The sequence below is a fragment of the Gossypium raimondii genome, chromosome 3, assembly GCF_025698545.1.
Source record: "Gossypium raimondii isolate GPD5lz chromosome 3, ASM2569854v1, whole genome shotgun sequence".
NCBI classification, from domain to species: domain Eukaryota; kingdom Viridiplantae; phylum Streptophyta; class Magnoliopsida; order Malvales; family Malvaceae; genus Gossypium; species Gossypium raimondii.
The window spans coordinates 3,427,937-3,450,756 of record NC_068567.1 but is presented as its reverse complement, the minus strand read 5'-3'; the positions used below and the strand labels follow the sequence as shown (position 1 = coordinate 3,450,756).

General features: G+C 32.6%; 4 protein-coding genes across 8 annotated transcripts; 2 read left to right on the top strand and 2 right to left on the bottom strand.

Annotated features, from left to right (window-relative positions):
- Positions 1-630: 630 nt before the first annotated feature.
- LOC105795603 (uncharacterized) lies at positions 631-1,566 on the bottom strand. The gene has a single exon (XM_012625293.1). It carries the CDS (start codon positions 1,564-1,566, stop codon positions 631-633), a length of 936 nt encoding a protein of 311 aa, XP_012480747.1.
- Positions 1,567-2,207: 641 nt separating this feature from the next.
- Positions 2,208-4,324, bottom strand: LOC105796601 (26S proteasome non-ATPase regulatory subunit 1 homolog A). Of its 5 annotated transcripts, none has more exons than XR_008194188.1 (3): positions 3,075-4,324; positions 2,861-2,954; positions 2,208-2,785 (listed from the first exon to the last, which is right to left on the bottom strand). XR_008194188.1 is itself a non-coding variant. In XM_012626352.2 (3 exons), the coding sequence occupies exons 2-3, from the start codon at positions 2,873-2,875 to the stop codon at positions 2,457-2,459; spliced, it is 336 nt and encodes a 111-aa protein (XP_012481806.1). In that variant the 5' UTR covers positions 2,876-2,954; positions 3,075-4,324; the 3' UTR covers positions 2,208-2,456. The 5 variants fall into 5 exon arrangements, 2 of the variants coding, with proteins under 2 accessions (XP_012481806.1, XP_012481803.1); XR_008194187.1 differs by having other exon boundaries at positions 2,208-2,954; positions 3,075-3,166; positions 3,709-4,324; XM_012626352.2 differs by having other exon boundaries at positions 2,208-2,777.
- Positions 4,325-7,078: 2,754 nt separating this feature from the next.
- LOC105796590 (probable glutathione S-transferase) lies at positions 7,079-9,061 on the top strand. Its single transcript, XM_012626338.2, has 2 exons — positions 7,079-7,461; positions 8,613-9,061. Exons 1-2 carry the CDS (start codon positions 7,147-7,149, stop codon positions 8,970-8,972), a joined length of 675 nt encoding a protein of 224 aa, XP_012481792.2. The 5' UTR covers positions 7,079-7,146; the 3' UTR covers positions 8,973-9,061.
- A 1,007-nt stretch (positions 9,062-10,068) lies between these two features.
- LOC105795602 (uncharacterized) lies at positions 10,069-22,456 on the top strand. Its single transcript, XM_052627977.1, has 18 exons — positions 10,069-10,612; positions 11,013-11,071; positions 11,197-11,278; positions 11,368-11,435; positions 11,977-12,046; positions 13,181-13,262; positions 13,581-13,645; positions 16,657-17,751; positions 17,890-17,952; positions 18,032-18,078; positions 18,536-18,581; positions 18,709-18,788; positions 19,223-19,336; positions 19,798-19,879; positions 20,245-20,370; positions 21,066-21,146; positions 21,893-22,018; positions 22,190-22,456. Exons 1-18 carry the CDS (start codon positions 10,286-10,288, stop codon positions 22,256-22,258), a joined length of 2,682 nt encoding a protein of 893 aa, XP_052483937.1. The 5' UTR covers positions 10,069-10,285; the 3' UTR covers positions 22,259-22,456.
- Positions 22,457-22,820: the final 364 nt, after the last annotated feature.

Below are 22,820 nucleotides of genomic sequence, written 5' to 3'. Positions count from 1 at the left end.
TGCAGAAATAGAATGGATTCGATCACTGCTAACAGAACTTGGTATTGAGGTTCGAAGCAAGACGTTGGTTTGGTGTGACAGTTCTGCTGCCATTGCTGTAGCAAACAATCCGGTCATGCACTCTAAATTCAAACATGTAGAGCTAGACTTATTTTTTGTAAGAGAAAATGTGGTAAATGGCTTGCTCCAAGTTGGTCACATCTCTGGCCAAGAGCAAGTGGCTGATGTTTTGACTAAACCGTTATCATCAAGGCTGTTTGAGAAATTTAGGAAGAAGCTTAGAGTAATTCCTATGGAAAGTGTGAGGACAACTCAGGAATGAAGGAAGTCGAGATGCATGGGCCATGTTAGGAATAAAGAAGTTGTTAGGTGTTAAGCAGCCGTTATTCTGTTAATAACTGCAGCTGTTATTTCTGTTAATAACTGCATTGTATTTACCTATTAATACCTGGTGTATATTTTCTAGTTGATAAATGGAATTGAGTATTATCTCATCAGTTTCTTAAACTTGAGTGGAATATCATTCAAAAAATTCTCCCGAGATCCCAACAGCAATCCCAATGGACGGTAATGTTGCAATCAGATTCTTTACATTCTAGGGCCTGTCCATTGCAAACCTCACCACATGCCTTACATGGAGGGCAATTCCAGATGTTTTTTTACAATAGTGAATGGATGTTTATGCCTATAAGTTTTGAATTTGTTCCCAAGCTTCATATATGGGAGATCCCCGATAGCACAATTGAGATGAAGAGAGTTATCACAATCAGCACAGTAATAAAACCAACGATTTGGCTCTCTTTCTTTCTCGTAGAGATCACAGTAAAGTTGAGAAGGCTCAGAATCATCAAAAAAACTCAAAGTAAGAGCCTGCCTGTCATACTTATACCAAGCAGAGAGTGGTAGTGATGCACAACCTACATCTAAAATGAAATCACAGCGCTTCATGCATCTATATGCAACATCCCTTGATTGTAAATTTCTGAAACAAGCACTGCAACTCGTTCCCTTGGTGTTGTGGACAAGAAAGAGTGAATGCTCATGACTTGGGTGCTTCAAGGTCTCCGACAATAACATACATTGAATGTCAATTTCGAAGCTGCAATCTCCTTCGTAGCATCTGTACCTAAATCCTTGATGCACACGACCGCAAGCATCGTACCATGAATAACCACACTCACCGTGTGAGTTTGAGAGAGTAAGCAAATGCTTGTGAAAGGGGTGTGGCATTTCTTTAGGCAATTCAGCGCAATCTTTGTGGAGAAAGAACTTGCATTGCTCACAACTATAAAAAGGAGTTGATATAGGTCTCGTGCACCCATCGCACTCACTATCATCATTTTTGGTCTTCCCACTAAAAGTCAGTCTTAAATTATGATCATGATAGGAATGCTTGATCTCACTTGCTACCATTAGCTCTCCAATACGAATTTGTTCAACAACATCAGTAATCAAATTCCAAGGTTCATCCACCACTTCCTTGGACCTCTCATCATAGCCTTCCAACATAATTTTTCCATCCCAAATTGCTTTATCAGTTGCACAACGTACATGAGCAATATACATATAGATATAATTAAGCAAACAAAGAAAGAAAGATGAAAGAAACATCAGAATAATGCATAAGGAGGAAGAAGTAAATAGGAGAGGATACTTTTCTTAAGAAATTTTCGTTGCTTGCTCTCCACGTTTCATTCAAAGCCTAGCCAGTGATACCAGTCCCAATGTTAACAAGTATACATACATTAAAGGGGCAAAAATCTAAGGGTGTGCAATAGTGAAGTTAAACTGACTAAAGTGATTGAATGGGTCTATTTTAGTTTTATTGAGTAAGTTGTAGTTCAGTTAAAACGTTTAAATCAAGTTAATTTTCATTTTGAAAATTCAAAATCAAATTAATTGACTTTCAATTTCAAAGATATCGAATAAAAAACCTAATATTAAAATTATATTTATAAAAAATATTTAGTATTTTTTTTGTTAATATTATTTAGTAATTCAATCATAGGTAGAGCGGTAAAGTATCCGTAACTTTCAATGCTTTTATTTAAGCATTTCATATACAAATAGCAAAAGACCAAAACACCATTGTATTAATATTTATTACTTTATTAAAAAATAGTTTTCTAGTAATTTTCCTTATTGAATTGATATCAAATTAACTTGTAAATATAATAGTATTATGGATAGTTCTAAACATTATAATATTCGTAATAAATATTGCAATTTTCAGCTTAAATTAAAATGAGAATAATGGATGATTATTTATATAACAATTTCTTCCCTAGAAATAAAAAGAAAAGTAAAAAACAATTGGAGCAGCATCAATTGAAATGCAAAGCCATGCACAAAAGGGTAATCAATATAACACATGTAAAGTAGGGAATATCTCTCATCCCATGCACAAAACACCGTTTGTCTCGAAAAACTATCACCGACCCGAAGCCCGGGCAACATCAGGATGTGAACTCAAAAGGTTGAGGGGGCTGAGGTTCATCATCGATGGCCATAGCTGATGGGGAATTCTGTTGACCTGCTGCTGATCCACTTGCTGGAGAAGCCACAGATGCAAGCGCTTTGGTTAGGGACAGTGCCTCCGGTTCATTAGGGTGCAGGTCTCTAAGAACAAAACCAGATGGTGCCAACTTCACGGGTGCATGTTGGCTGTCTTCTAGAAACTTGATGAACTTCTCCTGAGCAGGAACTACTCTTGCTGGGTTAGTCAAAATCTCGGATGAGGGCTCTGGCTCGGCTTTCTTCTCAGGAGGACCATCAACCTAACCAACTGAAGGATTCAATCAAAACATGAACTAGAAACACTAGACAACAATGCATTTGAAGACAAGTTTGGTGGTTTTACTTCAACCAAAACCATTCAATGTTTTATGTCATATTTACTCCAGGATAACGCTATTTTCTCAACCAATTTGTGTCCTTTCTGAAGCCTCAAAACCCTAATTTAAAAAATCGAAAGAATGAAGAAAACATTGGAAACATTACTAATTAGCCATTGAAGCAAGTAAGTAAACCAAATTCTACATTCCGCAAAAGAAACCGACTACTCAAAAGCTCACTTGAGAGCATCAGGAGCTGTCGCTGGAATCCTCTCATAAGCCTTCAAGCGAGCAAGAGCAGCTGCTCCACGCTTGATCTTGTGAGGAATCATCTTGCAATCAAAGCATATATCAATTACCATAAGGAAAGTAAAAGAGAAGGTGAGTTATAAACTTTACTTCATATATCCTGAAGCCAAAACATTGCCTTTGCACCATAAGATTCATAACCTTCTCAGCTAATGCATGGTTTTCACTAAATCCAGCAATAATAGCACCTCAAGCACACTCATACCACTCTCATTCATTTCTTCACTACATTTTCCCAATAACCAAGCATAACAAACTCACAGATCTCTAATAATAATAAAAAATCAATACCAAACTCTACCAATCATCAATTTTGACATCAAACATAACAAAACTCAGAGATTCCTTTGGTTCTTCACGATATATTCCAATACCCAAACCATAGAATATAACTTCAAATAAATAGTTAAAAATCCTTGGGGAAAAAAATTCATGATAAACACTTCCCAAATTACCAAGCGTAAAATACCCAGAAATTTCCATCATTTTCATTCACATCAGCAAATAAAGAACTTCAAGGAACTTCAAAAACACACTTGAATAAACCTCGAAAAGAAAAACACACCCACGAATGGTACGCTGGAGATCTTAGCAGAAGGCTTAGTGTTCATACTACTAATCCACCCGACATGCAAATCTCTTCAAATCTCACCACCACTAATTTTTGGCCATTCAATAACTCCTTGGCCAATATGGAAGCCAACCTTCCTAGAATGTGATGCCTTGCATTCACCGCTACCCTTTTGGCGCAGATGCCTGACACTGAAACCATCTCTTCTTCTTCTTCCTCTTTTGCTTGGTAGCTTAGCTTAGGCCAGCCGCTGCTGCTCTTTTTAATGGAATTGGCGAGGCTGACCTCGTTTTTGGAATGGTTATTCATATGTTGGCGCTTATGGAAGAGGTGGTGGGATATAAGTTTATCAAAGCCGATAGCTTCCCACGCCTGCATGCTTAGGTCAAGCATTTCAGCGAACACCCTGCGATCAAAGAAAAAATCCCTGATTTACGCTGAAGTTGTAGACTTCTTGAAAATAAGAAAAATTTATAGGAAATCTGAAGTCTCAACATAATCACTATACAAAAAAATGTATTATTGAAAAATTGGGAAATAATGCAAAAAAGGATTGAGGTTTTCTGTGACTGAAAATCAGAATTTGATTTCAACATAATCACTAGAATTATTTTTTGGTCAATCATTATTTGATTTGGTGGATAAAGATGATAGCTTTTAAAAAAAAATTAAATTAACAATTCTTATTTTATCAACTAAATTCAATATGAAAATTTTTAAATTGAGTAAAAAATTTTAAAATTGTGTCGAGTTAATTAATCTTATTATTTAACTATATAAATAAGATTAATGTGTAAATATTTATTAAAACAATGTAGTTTTGCCTTTTAATTTAATGGTTAATTTTATTTTTAGAAATGGTAAACATTTATCAAAATAATACAGCTTTTGTCTATTCTTATTCGGATTTTGGATAACTTGAATTGTGTAATTCATATTCGAGTTAAATAGAAAATTTTGATTGTTTTATTCGAGTTTATTCGAATAACTTGAACTATTTAATTTGAAATTTAAATTTTTATTAAATTTTTTAATCGAATCGGATTTTGCTCACCCTATTCATGGGTTCTTGAAAAAGCTAAGCGATAAAAATAATGTTAAAATATACAATATGTCCATCTAATTTTATAAACTTGAATATGTATTTTATTTTAGATATTCAATTATTTTATTATTTATATTTCAAATTTTAAGTTCAATGGATAGTATCATTATTATTTACTAAATAATTAGTATGATGTTTTAAAATAAAATAAATATTCATTTGGTAGCAATGCAATTAAAAAGTAACAACTTGAATTTATCAAAATAATTTTAATAATTAAAATTAAATTTTAAAATCTAAAAAATAGAAAAACTAAATTTTTAAAAGTACAGATACAAAAATTAAATTCTAAATTTACGAAAAATACTCAAATATTATAACAATTAGATTGGGGTTAAATCTATTACATAATGATTCTCAATTTAGTTTTTTAACAACCCATTCAATAATAATTAAAGAAAAATAAAATTTGAAAAAAATTACATAACCAATTGAACTACTATCTTTTAATCTCAATTTTTCATAATAATTTATTTTATTTCACGATTATATATTATGAATTAAATATATTCATTAATAAATTTTAGTTCAATTGAATGGTTTAAATTTATTTCGATCACAGTTGAATTGTCCCCAAACTCAATTAATTTAAGATGCATTATGAAAAATGATTAGAAACTATTGAAACTAGATGATAAAAATACGTCAATTTTGGTATTAGATTTTGTATTTTGCATAAATTATAGACTTAGTATTTATACTTTAAGTTGATCAATTTCAGCTTTTAATTAGTTTTCATTTTTATACTTTTTGAATTTTACAATTTTAGTCTCGCTCAAACAATAGTAATTAAACTGTCTGGATAAAACTAGATTTGCTCATGGGGCAGCCACTCGATTCTGCTCTAAGGCTCTCCCGAAAAGTGGGAGGGTTTGGATAAAAATATAGGCACGAAAAATGAGTTTGGGCAAAAAGTAATGCCCGTTTTCTCGTGTAAGGCTTTTTTGCCCGGCCCTAATATGTAAATTTTTTTTTACTGTTTTGTTGCTATTTTCTTTTCTTTTTTTTCACTATTTTAGTACCATTTTACTATCATGTTACCACTATTTTATTGTTATTGTATAACTCTTATATTATTATTAATTTTGTTACTATTTTAGAGTCATTTGCTTGTTAAGTTGCATCTATCTTAGTGTTATTTAAGTATACATATTTTTTAAAATTTATTTTCTATTTGTTGGAAAACATTTATTTTCATATTTTTAGTATTTTTAATGTAATATCTTTTTTAAAAAAATTATATAAAAATTAATACGGGCAGGCCAGGGCCGGGCCCGAGTTTTAGCATTTTTATCCAAGCCAGCTTGGACAAAATTTTAAGTTCATTTTCGGGTCAAGCCCAGGCCCGAGCCTAAAAACGGATCGAAAATTTTAGTTGAGCCTTGCTCGAACCCAACCCGAACCATGAACACCTTTGGTTAAAACTATTCAAACATGAGAAATTTAAATCTAGGACACCATAATCTTTAAACCCTTATTTGTTTTTTTCATATATTTTTATAAATACATCTTTTCCATAATTTTTTAGACACATCACAGGGTTGTCAATGCCATAATCTAGTATTTATTAAAGGTTAAATTTTGCTATTAGCCATTGTATTTTGAATAAATTAGTGATTTGATCCATGCACTCTAATTTGGTTATTTTTATTCTTATGCTTTTGAATTTTGAAATTTCAGTTCCAACTCAAGTAGTAACTATCAAATTCATTAAATTAAATTCTGCTACTTTTAAAATTTTATGCACCAAATATATTATCTTATACGTAACAACATGTTAGTTTTTCTATTTCTGTATAATATTCATTAAAATAAATCATGTTATTTCAATTAATGAATGTAAAACTTCAATTTGAATCAACGCTGAATTTGAAAAATATAAAGATTAAAAATCAAATTAAAAATATAGATTAAATCTACAATTTACGCATAATATAGAACTAATAATATAATTTAACTTAACATATTTAATTACTACTATTTGCATCATAATTAAAATTTCGAATTTTAAAAATATAAACACTAAAATTAACCACTTTAAAATTTAAAAATAAAATTCAAAATTTAAGGACTTAATTGCAAATATTCTATTGATTATGTCATGTTTATCCTAGTTATCAACATAGAAGGGTGAAGAATCAATTGCAGCAAAGCATAGCATAGTCATTTCAGTTGCATCATCCATGACGCAAATGATTGGGGTTGAAAATTCAATCCAAGACAAGTGTACTCCATTTGTTTGAAAAATAAAACCCCTAATGCAAAGATTGAAAATTGCATTTAAGCTAACCAAGAACAACCAAACCAGAGACCAAACATCACACACCATGGATGATGAAGTGAAGTTGTTTGGATTTTGGGCAAGTCCTTTCAGTCTAAGGGTCATTTGGGCTTTGAAACTTAAAGGTGTGGATTATGAATACATTGAAGAAGATATCCCTCACAATAAGAGCGAGTTGTTGTTGAAGTACAACCCGGTTTATAAGAAGATCCCAGTGCTTGTTCATGGTGGAAAGCCAATTGCAGAGTCATTGGTTATTTTAGAATACATAGATGAGGTGTGGCCACATAGTCCTTTGCTGCCGAAAGATGCTTATGAGAGATCCGTAGCCAGGTTTTGGGCCAAATTCATTGATGAAAAGGTATGTCTTATCAAGATGTTTTGTTTTGTTCTTCGAAGTTTGTCGTGTGTTTCCTTGTTATTGTCCTTGCTCTTCGATTCATTTACTTTTTTCTTTATTTTTTTAAGGTAGGGTTTATGTTTGTTTCTAAGTGATTCATCTCTAGAATCTAAAAATTTAATTTAATTAATTTAACTTGATTTGATCATAAAAAGTCAATAACTTAAAATACGTGTAGCTTTGAATTGCATCAATTTAGGTGAGACTAGTTCGGGTTTTAAATTTTTGGGTTATTTTGTGTTCGGATTAACATTGAGATCAAAACATTTCAAAATGTTTAAGATGGATGATTTTTCGGGCTTGGTTCCTTTTTTTCTAGTTAACTAGTCAATTTTTTGGGGTTAAGTTATATCGGGTTTAAATAAAATTTAGGTTATTTATTTACGGGATTTTGAGTTCATTTTGAGTTTGGGTCATTCTGCATAAAGATCATTTTAAGTCCAAGTAATTTTTTTTAGAATTGATAGGTATAATTCGCCTAACGCAAACTCGAAAATGCATCAAGCAAGTAATTTAAAATTAATCAAATAAAAATCACTCAATAAAAAAAAAATCAACTAGAAAGTCCAAGTGGCCTGAACCATAAAATGACATGAACTTCAAACAACTCAAATCCAAAATAATTGAAACTTGAAATGATAAAAAAAAAATTAAACTCAAATTGACATGATCTAAAATCAAATTGACGCATCCAATCGACAACTCTAGTTTTAAGACATTTGTAGAGAGATCGATGATTAGGAGTGTTCAAATAGTTAACTGAACCGAATTAGTATTAACCAGATTAACCAATTTTTTTAATCCTTTAATCATTAACCGAACCAAAAATTTTTACAAAAAAAATTAACTGAACCGAAATTTATATATTTTTATTTTTTGGTTAAAACAAGTATAAAACATATATAAAAATGAATTAATTACCCAATTTCGAACTGAATTAACCGATAACCGAACTTTCAAAAATCATTAATCGACCTCCGACCGAATTAAATTGGTTAACCAACCGATTAATCGAATTGGATCAATTCAATCGATTAATTCAGTTTTAACCGAAATTTAAACACCCCCATCGATGATATTTGACCCTAAAATTATTAATATTATGCTTGTAGATTCGACCAATGTGGGAATTCTTTCATAAATTCGGCGAAGAACAACAAAAGGCAATCGAGAACAACTTTAAAATTCTGAGAACCATTGAGGAACATGGTCTTGGAGACAAAAAGTTCTTTGGGGGCGACCAAATTGGCATAGCTGATCTTATTTTTGGAATGGTTATTCATTATTTTGCGCCTATGGAAGATGTCATGGGAGTGAAGTTCATTAAAGTGGATACCTTCCCACGCCTGCATGCATGGATGAGGCATTTCAGCAAACACCCTGTGATCAAAGACAATGTCCCTGATTATAGTAGAGTTGTTGATTATCTTAAAGGATATCTCGACATAATCAGTAGAATGCAAAAGGGTTGAGACCTTTTTATATCATTTATTTATTTTTAGGTTAAATTTTACTATTAGTTGATCTATTATACGAAATTTGCAAGTTTTAGTTCTTTTAATTTGGCTTAATATTTCTATTTTTTACATCTTATTTCTAATCTAAATAGTAATAATTAAATTTGTTAAGAGAATTTGTTAACGGAGTGTAATAGAGACTCACGGGGTTATGCCCTAAAATGGTAAAATTTTAATTTAGACCTTTAATAATTTATAAAATTTTAAATTAGTAATAGTAAAATTATACATTGATTCTCAAAATGATAAAAATTGATTTAACCCTTTAAAAATTATAATGATATAAACTATTAAAATGATGAAATTATTTTTTACTATCATAAAATATACAATTTTATTCCGTCCCCAAAAATTCAGCTCGCCACTGTTTGTTAGGTTAAAGTCTTTATTAGTCCTATATACTATGTGAAAATTGTGAATTTAATCTTTATTCTTTGATTTGATCATTTTCAATATTATGCTTTTTCAAAATTTGAAATTTTAGCCATGAACTCAAATATCAACTGTTAAATCATTAACTAAAAAGAAGTTGACATTGCAATAATTACGTGAAAGTAACAAGTTGGCACTGCATTGCATATGTAATAATATGTTTGTAGTATAAAATTTTACATATAGCAAATTAAATTTATTTATTATTTTTAAAATAAAACATAGTTAAGCACCATCCAAGTCCTTATAAGTTAGACCTAGATATAGATATTTTCAATTTAAATCGAAATGATTGAAATTATTATTTATTAATCAAAATATTTTAATTAAATTTATAATTATAAAAATCTAAATAAAACAAAGTTAAAATATGTCATAATCTAAAAGTTTTTATACTCTTCACAAATTTAGAATTTAGTCTTTATAATTTTATTTGGACTTGAATTTTAAAATCTAAAAATATAGGATTAAATTCTTAAAATTAAAAAAATAGTGACTAAATTTTGAATTTATAAAAAATACAAGGACTTAATTCATATTTTAGCCTAAAATTTTTTTCGAAGCGCGTAAAAGAATTGAATCTAGCAAAGCTGCAAAGGATTGAAAGTCCTAACTGAAGCTGTAACGGTCACCTCTTCTACAGAATTCTCGCATTTAAGGAAAAAAAGAAAGAAGATGGACGGTTATACGCCACGTGTCACTTCTTCTTTCTAAAACATTCTTCGCGCATTACGTGCCCGTGCACGATAAGTCAACTAAAAATCCCTTACAAAAATCCAATTTCCCCTTCTCTTTCCACAAAATTACACAAACTGCCACTGTTGTTAGCCCCAACAATGGCTACTCTCTCCCTCCAACCTCACTACTCGCCTCTCCGATTCCGTAGATTCCATCTCAGTGGTTTCAATCTCAAAGCTGTGCCGAGATTTTCCCGCCAAATTTACGGGAAAAGAGTTAGGGTTTCGACGAGTATTTCGAGAGGAAATGCGAAGATTAGAGGAAGATTTGGAGGGTTGTCGGTTTCTTGTTTCTCTAAAATGGATGCTGAGATTGAGAAGGTTTCATCGGAAGAGAAAGAAGAAGAAGAAGAGCGGCCTCCTTTTGATATCAATCTTGCTGTTATTCTTGCTGGTTTTGCTTTTGAAGCTTATACAACTCCGCCTGTAAGTCATTCATCTGGAGAATTCCAGTTTTTTATTTTCTTTTGGTTTTTCTGTTCGGTTTCTGAGGAATTGTTAGGAAGTTGAAGTTGGAATCGTTTGAATTATGAATTTTAAGCAAAAGCGGTTTGAATAAAAACTAAAATGATAAGTAGCATGAAGAAACGAAAAATCGAATTTTAAAAGAAAAGGAATGAGACTACAATTTTATCTTTAATTGTTATTTACATTTTTAATAATTTGTTCGTATTTGATCAACATATTGCTTTTTAGCTAGTTTGAAGAATTATGAATGGAAGAAAAAATAACCGCCAAACGGAACCTTAGCTCTAAGAAGGTTATTTAGGTGTCGTTTGGCAATAAGTTGATGCTTTCCCTCTGGTTGGATGTGTTTTCTTGTCAGGAAAATATAGGGAGGCGTGAAATTGATGCTGCAGATTGTAAGACTGTTTATCTCTCAGGGTATGTTTTGGTTTTCCCCTCAGTAATCAAACACTAATTAGATGTCTGTGTAATTTGTTTAAAAGAAAATTGAATGCTGATTTTAGCTTTTAACTTGATATTGAATCGTTGTGAATGCAATGCAGGTCATTTGTACGAGAGATTTATGATGGCCAATTGTTTATAAAGTTAAAAAAGGGTTTTGATTTCCCTGCTATGGACCCATGGGTAAGTTATTAGGTGAAAATTGGAAGCTTATCTGCTTGTTTGTTGTCCGTGACACACACTTAACCAAATCTTTTCGAATATGCCTTCAGGGAACTAGTGATCCATATGTTGTAATGCAATTGGATGGTCAAGTTGTCAAAAGCAAGACTAAATGGGGGTAAATCATTGGTGTTTTGATGTATTTTAGAGCTAATCTGTGTATTTTGGAGACTAATACTTTCAAATGAGGATCGTAAGCTGCTTATTTTAACATTAGTTAAATAGCAGGAACTTTTGGCAAAAATTAAAGTGACAATGCTATTTGTTTCTTTCCATTTTTTGGTCTTTGACAAATTGTTACAATCTAATGCTGTGCACTTTTATTCTCTACTGATATATTGTACTTAGCTTAACGAAGGCTAATGCTTACTAGAGTAGTTGTTAGGGTGATTCTTTTGCTGTTAGACACGCAAGTTATGGCCTGAATTTTTTTCTAATTTGTACACCTCAATGTTTAGGATTATACATATCAGCTGTTTTTACCGTTAATCTAGAATTTTGATCATTTACAGTCAACCCATTATTGTTTATCTATTCTTAATTGTGGCATTTTAAAGCTATTTATTTATTCTTAATTATGGCATTTTTAAGCGACTGTGTAGTTATAAAGTAGACATTTGACCTTCCAAATTCATATATTGTTGGCTGTATGATTGTAGGACAAAGGAGCCAACGTGGAATGAGGACCTCACCTTTAATATTAAACTTCCCCCTTCGAAATATATTCAGGTCCATACTCAATCTCTTAATATCTCTAGTTTCATTTTTCATTCTATTTACTTGTTTTTCTTTTGGTAGTAGCTTTTCGTTTAATTTCTCTAGGTTCTTAGTTCCATTTTCATTCCTTTTGTTTTAATGAAGCATGGCTGAGTCACTTCTATTACTACCTATTATAAAGTTACTATTCCTGTAAAAGACTTATCTTAAAGAGTGACTTAACTTTTATAAGTTTAAAAACGTGAAACTGTTAGCAACCTTTACTGGTGAGAAATAACAGATGATTCCTGTATTATAATGCACCGGAACAATTTCGTTATTTTCAAAGCCCATTATTCTTATGTAGCACATGCTGTAGGCACTTCTCATCTCCAGCTTGTCTTTCTACACCAACTAAATCAAAATGCATATGCGAGCCCTTCCCTAGAAAATGAGTTTGATTGGACATCCTTGATCATACTGCACTTCCTAAACGACATTTCCCATTGGAATAGATAGATGAGGAATAATTATAGATCAAAGTAATCTATAAATTTTGGGTTAAAAATATGAAAATCAAAAAGTTTCCAGCATATTGTGTGTGCTTTGGCAAAATTCACAGCTGTTCCATCCAATGCCTGTCCATGACCATCTAGCATGCTTTTGTTGCATACTAAATCTAATGCATATATGGCTTTTATTGCTACTTTCTTTACCATCAAGCATCTATCTTTGAAATTGTTTTGCTGAGTAGCAACTATATTATATACCTCTATTTATCAGCCATGTGTGCATCGATGACTTTATTGCAACTTCCTTCACCATTGACTATCAATTTTTGAAATGAGTTTGATGAATAATCAGCATGATGGTGATTATCATGTTCCATTTTCCACTCTTTTAAGAGGCATTTCCTAATGATTATATATCTGTATTTATCTTATATATGATCATCACGATTATAGTTGTTCTCTTTATGCTTGTATACATGTGTGTTGATACTTGCTTAGCAGAGTATTCCAAATTAAATGATGTAAAAATACCAGCTACAGTCATAAAATTCACACAGTTTATAAAGGGCATATTTCACAATGTTATCGGATCATAGTTTATAAGTTTGTTGCAAACTTCTGGTTTAGTACTTTAATGAGCACCATCAAACTTCAGGTTGCTGCTTGGGATGCAAACCTTGTGACTCCTCATAAGCGCATGGGAAATGCAGGCATTAGTCTAGAAAACATCTGTGATGGTAGGAATTTGAACTTCATGTATGACTTGGATTTATTATATTAACATGCCTTTAGTTTTCATATTGTTGTATCTAATTCAGCGGGATTATTGATCATCCAGCAAGCTTGTTATTTTTCTATTATAATTGAAACTTTATGGTGTTCGTGACTTGTTGTTAAAGTAATGCTTTTAGGAACTAGACTACAGTTTCAATGTCATTATCTACAGGCTTTACTAATGTTGAGCACACTAAATTTCAAGTTCAGAGCTGCATTTTCTTTTTCTTTTTCTTTCTCTTTTTTTAGATATCATCAATTAGAATGGGTGTTTTCTCCAGGAAACTTGCATGAAGTGCTGGTGGAGTTGGAAGGAATGGGAGGTGGAGGCAGGTTGCAGCTTGAGGTATACTTCTCTGGCGCTATTGTTGCAATGCATATATGTATATATTGGAGAATATTTCCCTGTTTCCAAGAGAATGCTTCAATGCCCTTTCGAATTGGGTTCATATCATGCTAGGATAACCTATATTGAAGTTCTGAAAAATGTGCGCGTATGTATATATTGGAGAATATTTCCTTTTTTATAAGAGAATGCTTCAATGCCCTTCTGAATTGGGTTCATGGCATTCTAGGATTTGAGAACTATAATGGAGAAGTTCTGAAATGCTTCCTTCATATGAATTTTAACATAAATTTTAATGCTTGTTTTAGTCTGAAGCATTGACCATATAGATATTACCATTTCAACTCTTCTTGGAATATCAAATCTGTATTTGAATTTTTAAATTTTGTGGGAAGATGGGCTCTTTGTATTTTGAGACTTTTCTTCTATAGGGAGGAAAGGTTTATGGTATGGTTTCCTTGTAGCATATCAAATAGTTCACACACACACGAAACAACCTGAGGAAATGTCGAATTTTGTGTCTTTCTTCTCTTTACGTCAGTTTATTTGTAATTTCAGTCATGAAAAAGGTTCTCCTAAATTTAGGTTTATGTACTGTTGTAATATTAGATTCCTTAGACGCCTCAGAAATCCTATAGTGGTTTGAGGTAGCTTCCTAAATCAAGACTTCTGGTAATCCCAGAATATATATATATATTTCTAGCAGATCTGGTTCAACAGAAGTTTATTTTTGATAAAGGTCTAAATCAAGGAATAGAAATCCTTGGTAAAAGTACCATGGAGGCCCTTGTACTAGGAGTTAAATTGCATTTTGCCCCCTTGACTCAAAAAATGGGAAAATTAGCCCATTTACGTTAGATCAAAGAGTAAACTGATCCTTCCGTTAAAAATTCCATCCATTTTTATTCTTAAAAGCTAGTCCCTAGACGTCAACCTAAGGTACACATAGCATGCCACATGTAACCATCTGATTATTTTGTCAACCATGCCAGTTTTTAACTGAAGAAATTGATAAATTTTTAACGGAAAGAGCCAGTTCGCTCTTTGATCTAATGAACAGGGACTAATTTGCCCATTTTTTGAGTAAAGGGGCTAAAATGCAATTTGATTCCTAGTACAGGGGCCTCTATGGTACTTTTACCAGAAATTCTCCAATATAACAGAGTTGATAAAAAATAATTAGCACTAGCTATAAGTTGCACATAAACATCTTTGTCATTCTGTATTGGTATGCTTCTTTGGATGTATATGCTTATATAGAGTAGAAGTTTTCTTCTTGAAAATTTTCTTTGACCTCGCTATATCACATTCTCTGTATCCATCTTCCCCTTCGTTTTTGTTGGAGGAAGCTTTTTCTTATGAAGGGCCAAAACTAAGGAAATGCTTTTAGCATTTCACATGGTTTTTAAGTGTTGATGAAGGGGTGCCTAATATATTTGCTTATTGCTGGTGAATGGCATGTCAGGGAGCCTTCTGTATTGAAGGTAAAGATGCCTGCTTCTTTCATTTGTTAACTTTTCTTTTTCACTTTTCACTTTGAGTTATTTCTTTCAATTGCTATTTCCTCTTTGATTTGGCTTCTTCTTTTTTTAAGTTATTTATACATGCTCTGGTCGTTTCACATTCTTTCTCTCTAACATCTGTTTTGATGATATGTTTGCAGAAAATATTGTCAGTCTTCAGAAGAAGGCAGCAGGATTCAAAGTGATTATGTCCCTAGAAAGAGTGCTATTTGTTTTCCAAACATTAGAATGTAAGAGTAACTTATAACCAATAGACCGATAAGGGGAAATCTTGTTGTTAAAGGCTTTTAGGAGATGGAGAGCAAAAAGGATAAAATTCTCAAATGTATTGGGTTGGTTATCATAAAGTGTTTTCAGTTCCTACCGATTTGCAATGGGCTGCATTGTTAGGTCTTTCTAATTCCTAGGTTTAAGAGACAAAAATTTGGGAGATATAAATTCAATTTGATTGGTCTTGATAGATTATATGTAGAATGAAGACATGGATGAGAAGTTGGCCATTCTTGTACCTAGACTTGTTTATCATTTATCTTGAGAATGGTTTTTCTTGTAGTGTTCCCATTACTTCTCTTATCAAGTTTTGGACCTATAGTTGTCATAGTCATCTTCATAGTGAGCTAGTGGGCATAACTATATATATCCAATAGATTAGCAACTAGTGGTTATATTTCAAATAATACCTGACCATATAACTAAAGACATCTCATTAGGATTACTTCTGCTAAGATATAGTTTATGGGGAACCTTGGTAATGATCATTCAAATAAATTTTATTTGATTTGGGTTGTTTCATCTAGGAATCAATACATAAGGTTCTGAAGTATAACTTATGGCTATATGAATTCTTTTGGAGTATAACAACAGCAAATTGTCCTATTATTTTAAGCAAAATATATCTGATATTTGGAATATTCTAAACGGTCATGGTTTTTCAATTTCAAAGAAAGGATTAGTTGAAGGATGTATTGGCACTCCAGAGGAGCACCTGCATACAAGCTCATAATTTTGCTTATGCCTATGTGGTCAACTACTAGAATCAAATTATGCATGGAGATGCTTGAACTTGGCGGGATAATAGACATGCATATAGAAAGTGGGAAAAAAAAGTTTTAAACTGAATATCTGTTTGGAGTACTTAAAATAAGTAAGATGGGTATCTATTTTACTTGCCTCTTTTAAGAACTTTTAATTATCAATGTTTCTGTGAGCAAGTTTAGCAATTAGAAAGTTTTTTGATAGAGAAGGTAATGAGTTGTGGCTCCTCCAAGAAAAATAAACTATGATGCTTAAGTTTTACAAAACTTCTTTACTGTAATATGGATTCCCTTGGTGTTCAGCTGCCACCATTCTTGTGTTTCTAATGGAAAACTTTATGTATTTTTGATCACATATTGTCAGGTAGATTGAATCATAGAACCACCTAATTTTGCACATGCAAGTAGAACTTATGTTATGTATTGCTTGTACTTGTGTCTGGTATGGATACAGGTTAAGTATAAGAGTTTTGAAGAGATTGAGGAAGAAAAAATTTGGTGGAAACTCCCCTTTGTTTCAGAATTTCTTCGGAGAAATGGATTTGACTCTGCTCTAAAAATGTTTGTTGGTAGTGAGTCTGTGTCTGCACGGCAGTTTGTGGAATATGCCTTCGGACAGTTAAAGTCTTTCAATGATGCAAATTTTTTGAAGGAGCGTTTGTTAAATGGTAATAAGATTGGGGTTGAAGGTGTCAGGAATTCCAATGATTCTTCTGTGTCAGAGATGTCTTTCTCACATGTGGAAAGTAGTCCAGAAGCCACTTTTAGTGACACTAGTAACAACAGTGAGAATAATTCAGAGGAGTTCCAATTGGATAATTCTGGCATGGCTAATGGGCAGAACGCTAAACCAGTAGCACAAATTGGTAATATGCAGTTTGATAATTACTTCTGGAAGAACGTTGCAGATGTTATCAATCAAAATGTTGTTCAGAAACTTGGAGTTCCTATTCCAGAGAAATTAAAGTGGGATGGATTTGACTTGTTAAACAAAATTGGCCTGCAGTCCCAAGAAATTGCAGAAGCAAAATATATTGAATCTGGGCTTGCAACTCCAGATTATCAAGATACTCAAGGTGATAATGTACCTGAATCTGGGTCTGCAACTCGTGAAGATCCGGAAAATAAGAACGATAAAGCGATTGGACCACTTACCATTAACACTATACAATCTTCTCTTCCAGACATAAAGAAGGCAACGCAGGATTTACTAAGACAGACAGATTCCATTTTAGGAGCATTAATGGTGTTGACTGCTGCAGTTTCTCAGTCCAAGAAGGAAGGACAGGAGAATGAAAATAAAGAAGACTTCTCTACTAATGTGGAAACCAGTGTCTCTAGGTACAGTGGTGGTGAGAAGCTCCCTAGAACACTGGATGGTTCAGTATTAAATGAGAAGAAGACTGAAGAAATGAAAGAACTCTTTTCAACTGCTGAAAGTGCTATGGAAGCCTGGGCAATGCTTGCCAGTTCCCTGGGCCATCCAAGTTTTATCAAATCAGAATTTGAGAAACTCTGTTTTCTGGATAATGAAACCACAGATACCCAGGTGAACCTTTTATCTCGTCGGAAATAAGCTCAGTTTTCACTGTAATTTCATATTTTTGAACCTGTATCTTTCGCAGCAATTCACTATTTGATTTCATAGAAATTTTGAACTTTAGCACTAAGTTGAAGATACCTGCAGGCTGCAATTTGGCGTGACTCAGCAAGGAGGCGATTAGTTGTTGCTTTTAGGGGGACTGAACAAGTGAGTCCCATCTATCTATTCTCAAACTGAGTTGAATTTTTTAGCTTTTGCTTCAATTAATTATTTATTGACCATCTAGGCAAGATGGAAGGACTTACGGACGGATTTAATGCTTGTTCCTGCTGGGTAATTTCAAATATCTATCCTCTATTCCTTTCTAGTTCTCTTCCTGAAAGTTATCTCTGTTGTAATAAACATGTTTTCTTACTAATTGAGTCAATCTACCTATTCATAATGTAATTTGACTTACCCTTCTCTTTTCTCTTGATCACATTTAGGGAGGAGGGAGGGGGAATAGCACAATGTTGAATGTACTTTGTCTTTTAAATATCTGACCTCATTAAATCTGCAATGTTACTCAGTAATGTTGAAATCCAGGCAATGTTTCGTTATAGTTCATTTCCAAGTACTATTCTTTTGATTCGTATTGAGGTCAATAACTTTTATTCTTACAAGTTTTGTAGATAAACAGTTCCAGTTTCTATTTTTCCTTGGGGAAACATCATTCACAATGAAATCTAATTTAGAGAGGCACATCATACAATGTTTTCTTCTGATACTAACTTTTATCCTCCCTGTGTAGGCTAAACCCTGAAAGGATTGGTGGAGACTTCAAGCAAGAAGTCCAAGTATGATAATATTTTCAGACTTTGTTTTTTCATTCAAAGACAACATACATGAGATGCATGTATTGTTGATAACTGTTGTTAACTTAATTGCCTGAATAAATAGTGGATGCTGACGAAATTTTTGCAGGTTCATAGTGGATTTTTAAGTGCATATGATTCTGTTAGGATAAGGATTATCTCCCTCATCAAGGCATCAATCGGATATATGTAAGCATTACTGTTGTCAACTTTTTTCTTAGTTTCTTTTCTAACGTTCCAATTGAGGCGTAAATCTAACATGTTGATATTTAGTACAAAAAGTTTTGCATGTATCCATAAATCTCTATAGGTGTTGTTTTGCTTTTCTTTATGTGGAAATCTTGATTAGTGCCTTTCAAAAGTTTCTTGACTTGCTTTGTAGCTATTATTATTACTATAAGTTAGCCATCGAGATGATATTGGATCTCTGACACATCTCTCTGTAAGCTCTTGATAAGCCTTAATATAGGATAATAGACATATTTCAGTATTTGATTCCATGGAAGTAGAAGGTTAATGTTATTGATGTTAAGCAGAAGGCTTTCACACTGCATATTTGAAATTATAAAATACAGATTGGTTATTTTATTCACGGTAGTTCTCTGTACATGTTTGTGCGACAGAGATGAACTTTTGGAGCCACAGCACAGATGGCAAGTTTATGTGACCGGTCATAGTTTGGGTGGTGCACTAGCTACTCTTCTTGCTCTTGAACTTTCATCAAGTAAATTAGCAAAGTAAGTTTCTCTCCCGTTTCACTTAAGAATGACATTCTTTATTTGTTCTCAATGTACTCATGCGATTCAAAATGTACAAAGAATAGCGGAGAAATTGTTTGTAGAGAGAAACTAAATTTTCATCTATTAAGAAGAAAAATGAAACTAAATGTATGTGTAAATGGGAGGTTAGTTTCCTTTTCAAGCCTCAACTACTTCAGTACTTGAAAAATTGGTAAACCAGAGGACTCGCATGCAGTAAATGCCAAAACTCGCTAATTAATCTCTGTTGCTATTATTCAGGCTTTTCAGTTTTCATGAATGTGTCAATCAAAGACTGTAGAAAGCTGAATTTTCATTTTCTTTTCATAATTGCAAGCTTTTGGAAATTATCTCCTCTTTGTAGTCTAAAGAACTAATGCTTTCTTTATATTGGGAAAGGAATAGTGTATTGAACTTCTGACCTCATTTGTGTTTATCAGATGTGGGGCAATTTCAGTGACTATGTATAACTTTGGTTCTCCTAGAGTTGGTAACAGAAGATTTGCAGAAGTATATAATGAGGTAATAGAATATTTTTCTCCAGTTTCCTTTTACTTATGACCATTTCTCCTCGACATTTATTGAAGTTGGAAAAGTTATTCTGTCAAGCCATATTATCTTATCCTTTTTTTTCATTTATTAAACATTTTTCCCAAAGAGTTGTTTTAATCATTTCTTTCCAAATGATAGCCTCTTGAAAATTTTGGCACTCTGTCCGTTTGGTGCTTGAATTGAAATTCTTGCTTCCTGATGCATGGGAAAATGCACATATTGAAATTTCTAATATCAGTCTGCTCAATTGATCATGTTGTTTACATATATATTTTATCTAGAAGTTCGACACATCATTGGTTAAGGTTTATGCAATTGAATACATACCTTTGCAGAAAGTTAAAGATAGCTGGAGAATTGTTAACCACAGAGACATTATACCTACAGTCCCTCGTTTGATGGGTTATTGTCATGTGGCTCAGCCTGTTTATCTTGCTGCTGGGGAACTAAAAGATGCTTTGGTGAGTTTTTATTTTTTTATAATTTGAACCCCCTTGTGGCGCAGTCATTATATGCAAGTGTTGGTTACTGTTTATAAATTATATGGACAGGATAAATGACATGAGAGCTGAAGTTGTGATTAGACTTTTAATTTTGACGAGAATTACTTACATTTGTTGATTAGACTTGGTATTCTAGCAGCTTTCATGAGAAATTTCACTTTTGGGCTTTGACTGCTTGATTTGCCTTGCCTTCTCTCTTGCTTTGCTGTTGTTGCTGATTTATTTTGAAAATAACAATCGACCAAGCAGAAAATCTGTTTTTCCAATAATATTTGAATATGGTTTGAAGTAGACATCCATATCTTGTCACCCGTTTAAAATTCTTAAATTCGCTGAATTGAACTACTTAATATGTTGGTTGAGAAAATGTAATCTTTGTTGGCTGTTATATTTCATCTTCATAGTTTGATTCCTTTTTGTTTTTATAAGTAGCTTGACCAAACCAAATTCCGTTTACTAGTTTTTCATTTTCTATTCGTTGACTTGCGCTATAATCATTTTCATTTATTATTCCTTGTATTATTTTTTTTTCATCTCCACAAATTCTTTATATGGAATGCTTTGTTTATTACCCTTTTAACGCGAATAATTGATCATTGCTCATGATAGTTTATGCATGCATCTGGTTATAATTTTAACATACGTTTTTTCAGGAAAATATGGAGCTTTGGAAAGATGGTTATCAGGGTGATGTTATCGGGGAGTACACACCAGATGTTCTTGTCACTGAATTTGTATGTTTCTTGTTGTCTAATCTTTTCTTTTCTTTTTTTCTTACTTTTTTCCAACTTAGTAAAATCCTAAATACTATCCTTAGCCCCTAGGATTAGCCTCAGACCGTAAAATGAATGAGTATACATGTGGTTATATACCAAGAAAAGAAATCTCGATATTTCCACGTATCATCACACACTAATTATGTCAGTTATCGTAGTGTAATTTCATTTGCATATGTTTCAAGGCCTAGTCTAGGGACTAGGGAGTATTCATTTTCTTGGTAATTTGATACTAGCCTGCTAGATGTAAGCATCAAAACCATGTGTTGTCCTAAAAAAATCAAAATCATGTAATCCAACCAGAAATCGATTTCATTATAGCAGTTAATTAGATTGTTTTTGGTTTAAAAACTTGATCGTGGACATAGATTGCTGAAATTGTAAAACACTAAAGAATGAAACTATTGAAGGACCTTTCGTTTTACCGATCTTACCCTAGTTGTGATGCTAAATAAAGCACAATTGCATAACATGATTCATAGTAACACTAAACCTAGCACAGAAGGCTTTATTTGTTTGTTTGTTTGTCAAAGTGATTACTTTGTATATATCAATCCTGGAACATCAAGACTTTTAATGCAACTCACTGTTTCAAGCTTGCATCATTATCTATATTGCAAATTAAGATGTCATGGGATCTTTTTGTTTAATATTTCCCATCTCTGAGTTATATTTTACATAAATTATCAATTGGGTGTGGACAGATGAAAGGAGAAATGGAACTGATTGAACAGATATTACAAACTGAAATCAACATATTTCGTGCAATACGCGACGGGAGTGCACTTATGCAACACATGGAGGATTTCTACTACATCTCACTGCTAGAGGTACTACAATTCTTCATTTTCATTTAATTTTCTTTTTGTCTTCCTCCCAGGACTTTTGACTAAGGCTGTTCGATCAAAAGCAAGAGGCTATTTGTGCTTCACCTGATTCAATTATTCAACCATTATGTCACTCTGCTAAATGTTGAAACTGGCTTCTATTGCTTTCTTCAGACTGTGAGATCAAATTACCAAACAGTTGCAAGCTCGAGGAAACTTGAAGAAGGAAGCAGCCAAAGCTGATAAGACATTTTTTACAACAATTATCAGAAAGTTATAGCAGACCGCAATGAATGGCATCCTTCAGGTTTTTCCCCTTTCTAATTATATTTATTGTACAGTGATCAATTTTCATAGAACTAGACTAAGTTGTTTCTCTTCTCTTTTATATATCGTCAGACTTTTTCTTTTTCCCTTTTATATAATGGTTGACTTAAAATATTTTCTTTCTTTTTTCCCCCCTCCCCTTTTAAATTTTTAATTGTTTCCAAATAATGAAATATTACCAGATTACATATTTCATTTATGTCGCCACTGTCCAGTAGAGCTGGTACACGACCAGGTTTAACAACATAATAAGCATGATAGTTCATGATTAACACGATTAGTACTTATATTAATGATTAGGATTTTGACATATTATCTTGGTGTTAATGTTTACATGGTGAAACGAAAAAAAAAACACTCAAAATTAAATGAATATTACGTAAGCAGGTTTGATGAATTAATTCGAAGACCCAGATTTTAAAAAAAAAAAGAGAGAGAGAGAGAGAGAGAGAAAGAAAGGAGGAGGCATATTTGGTTG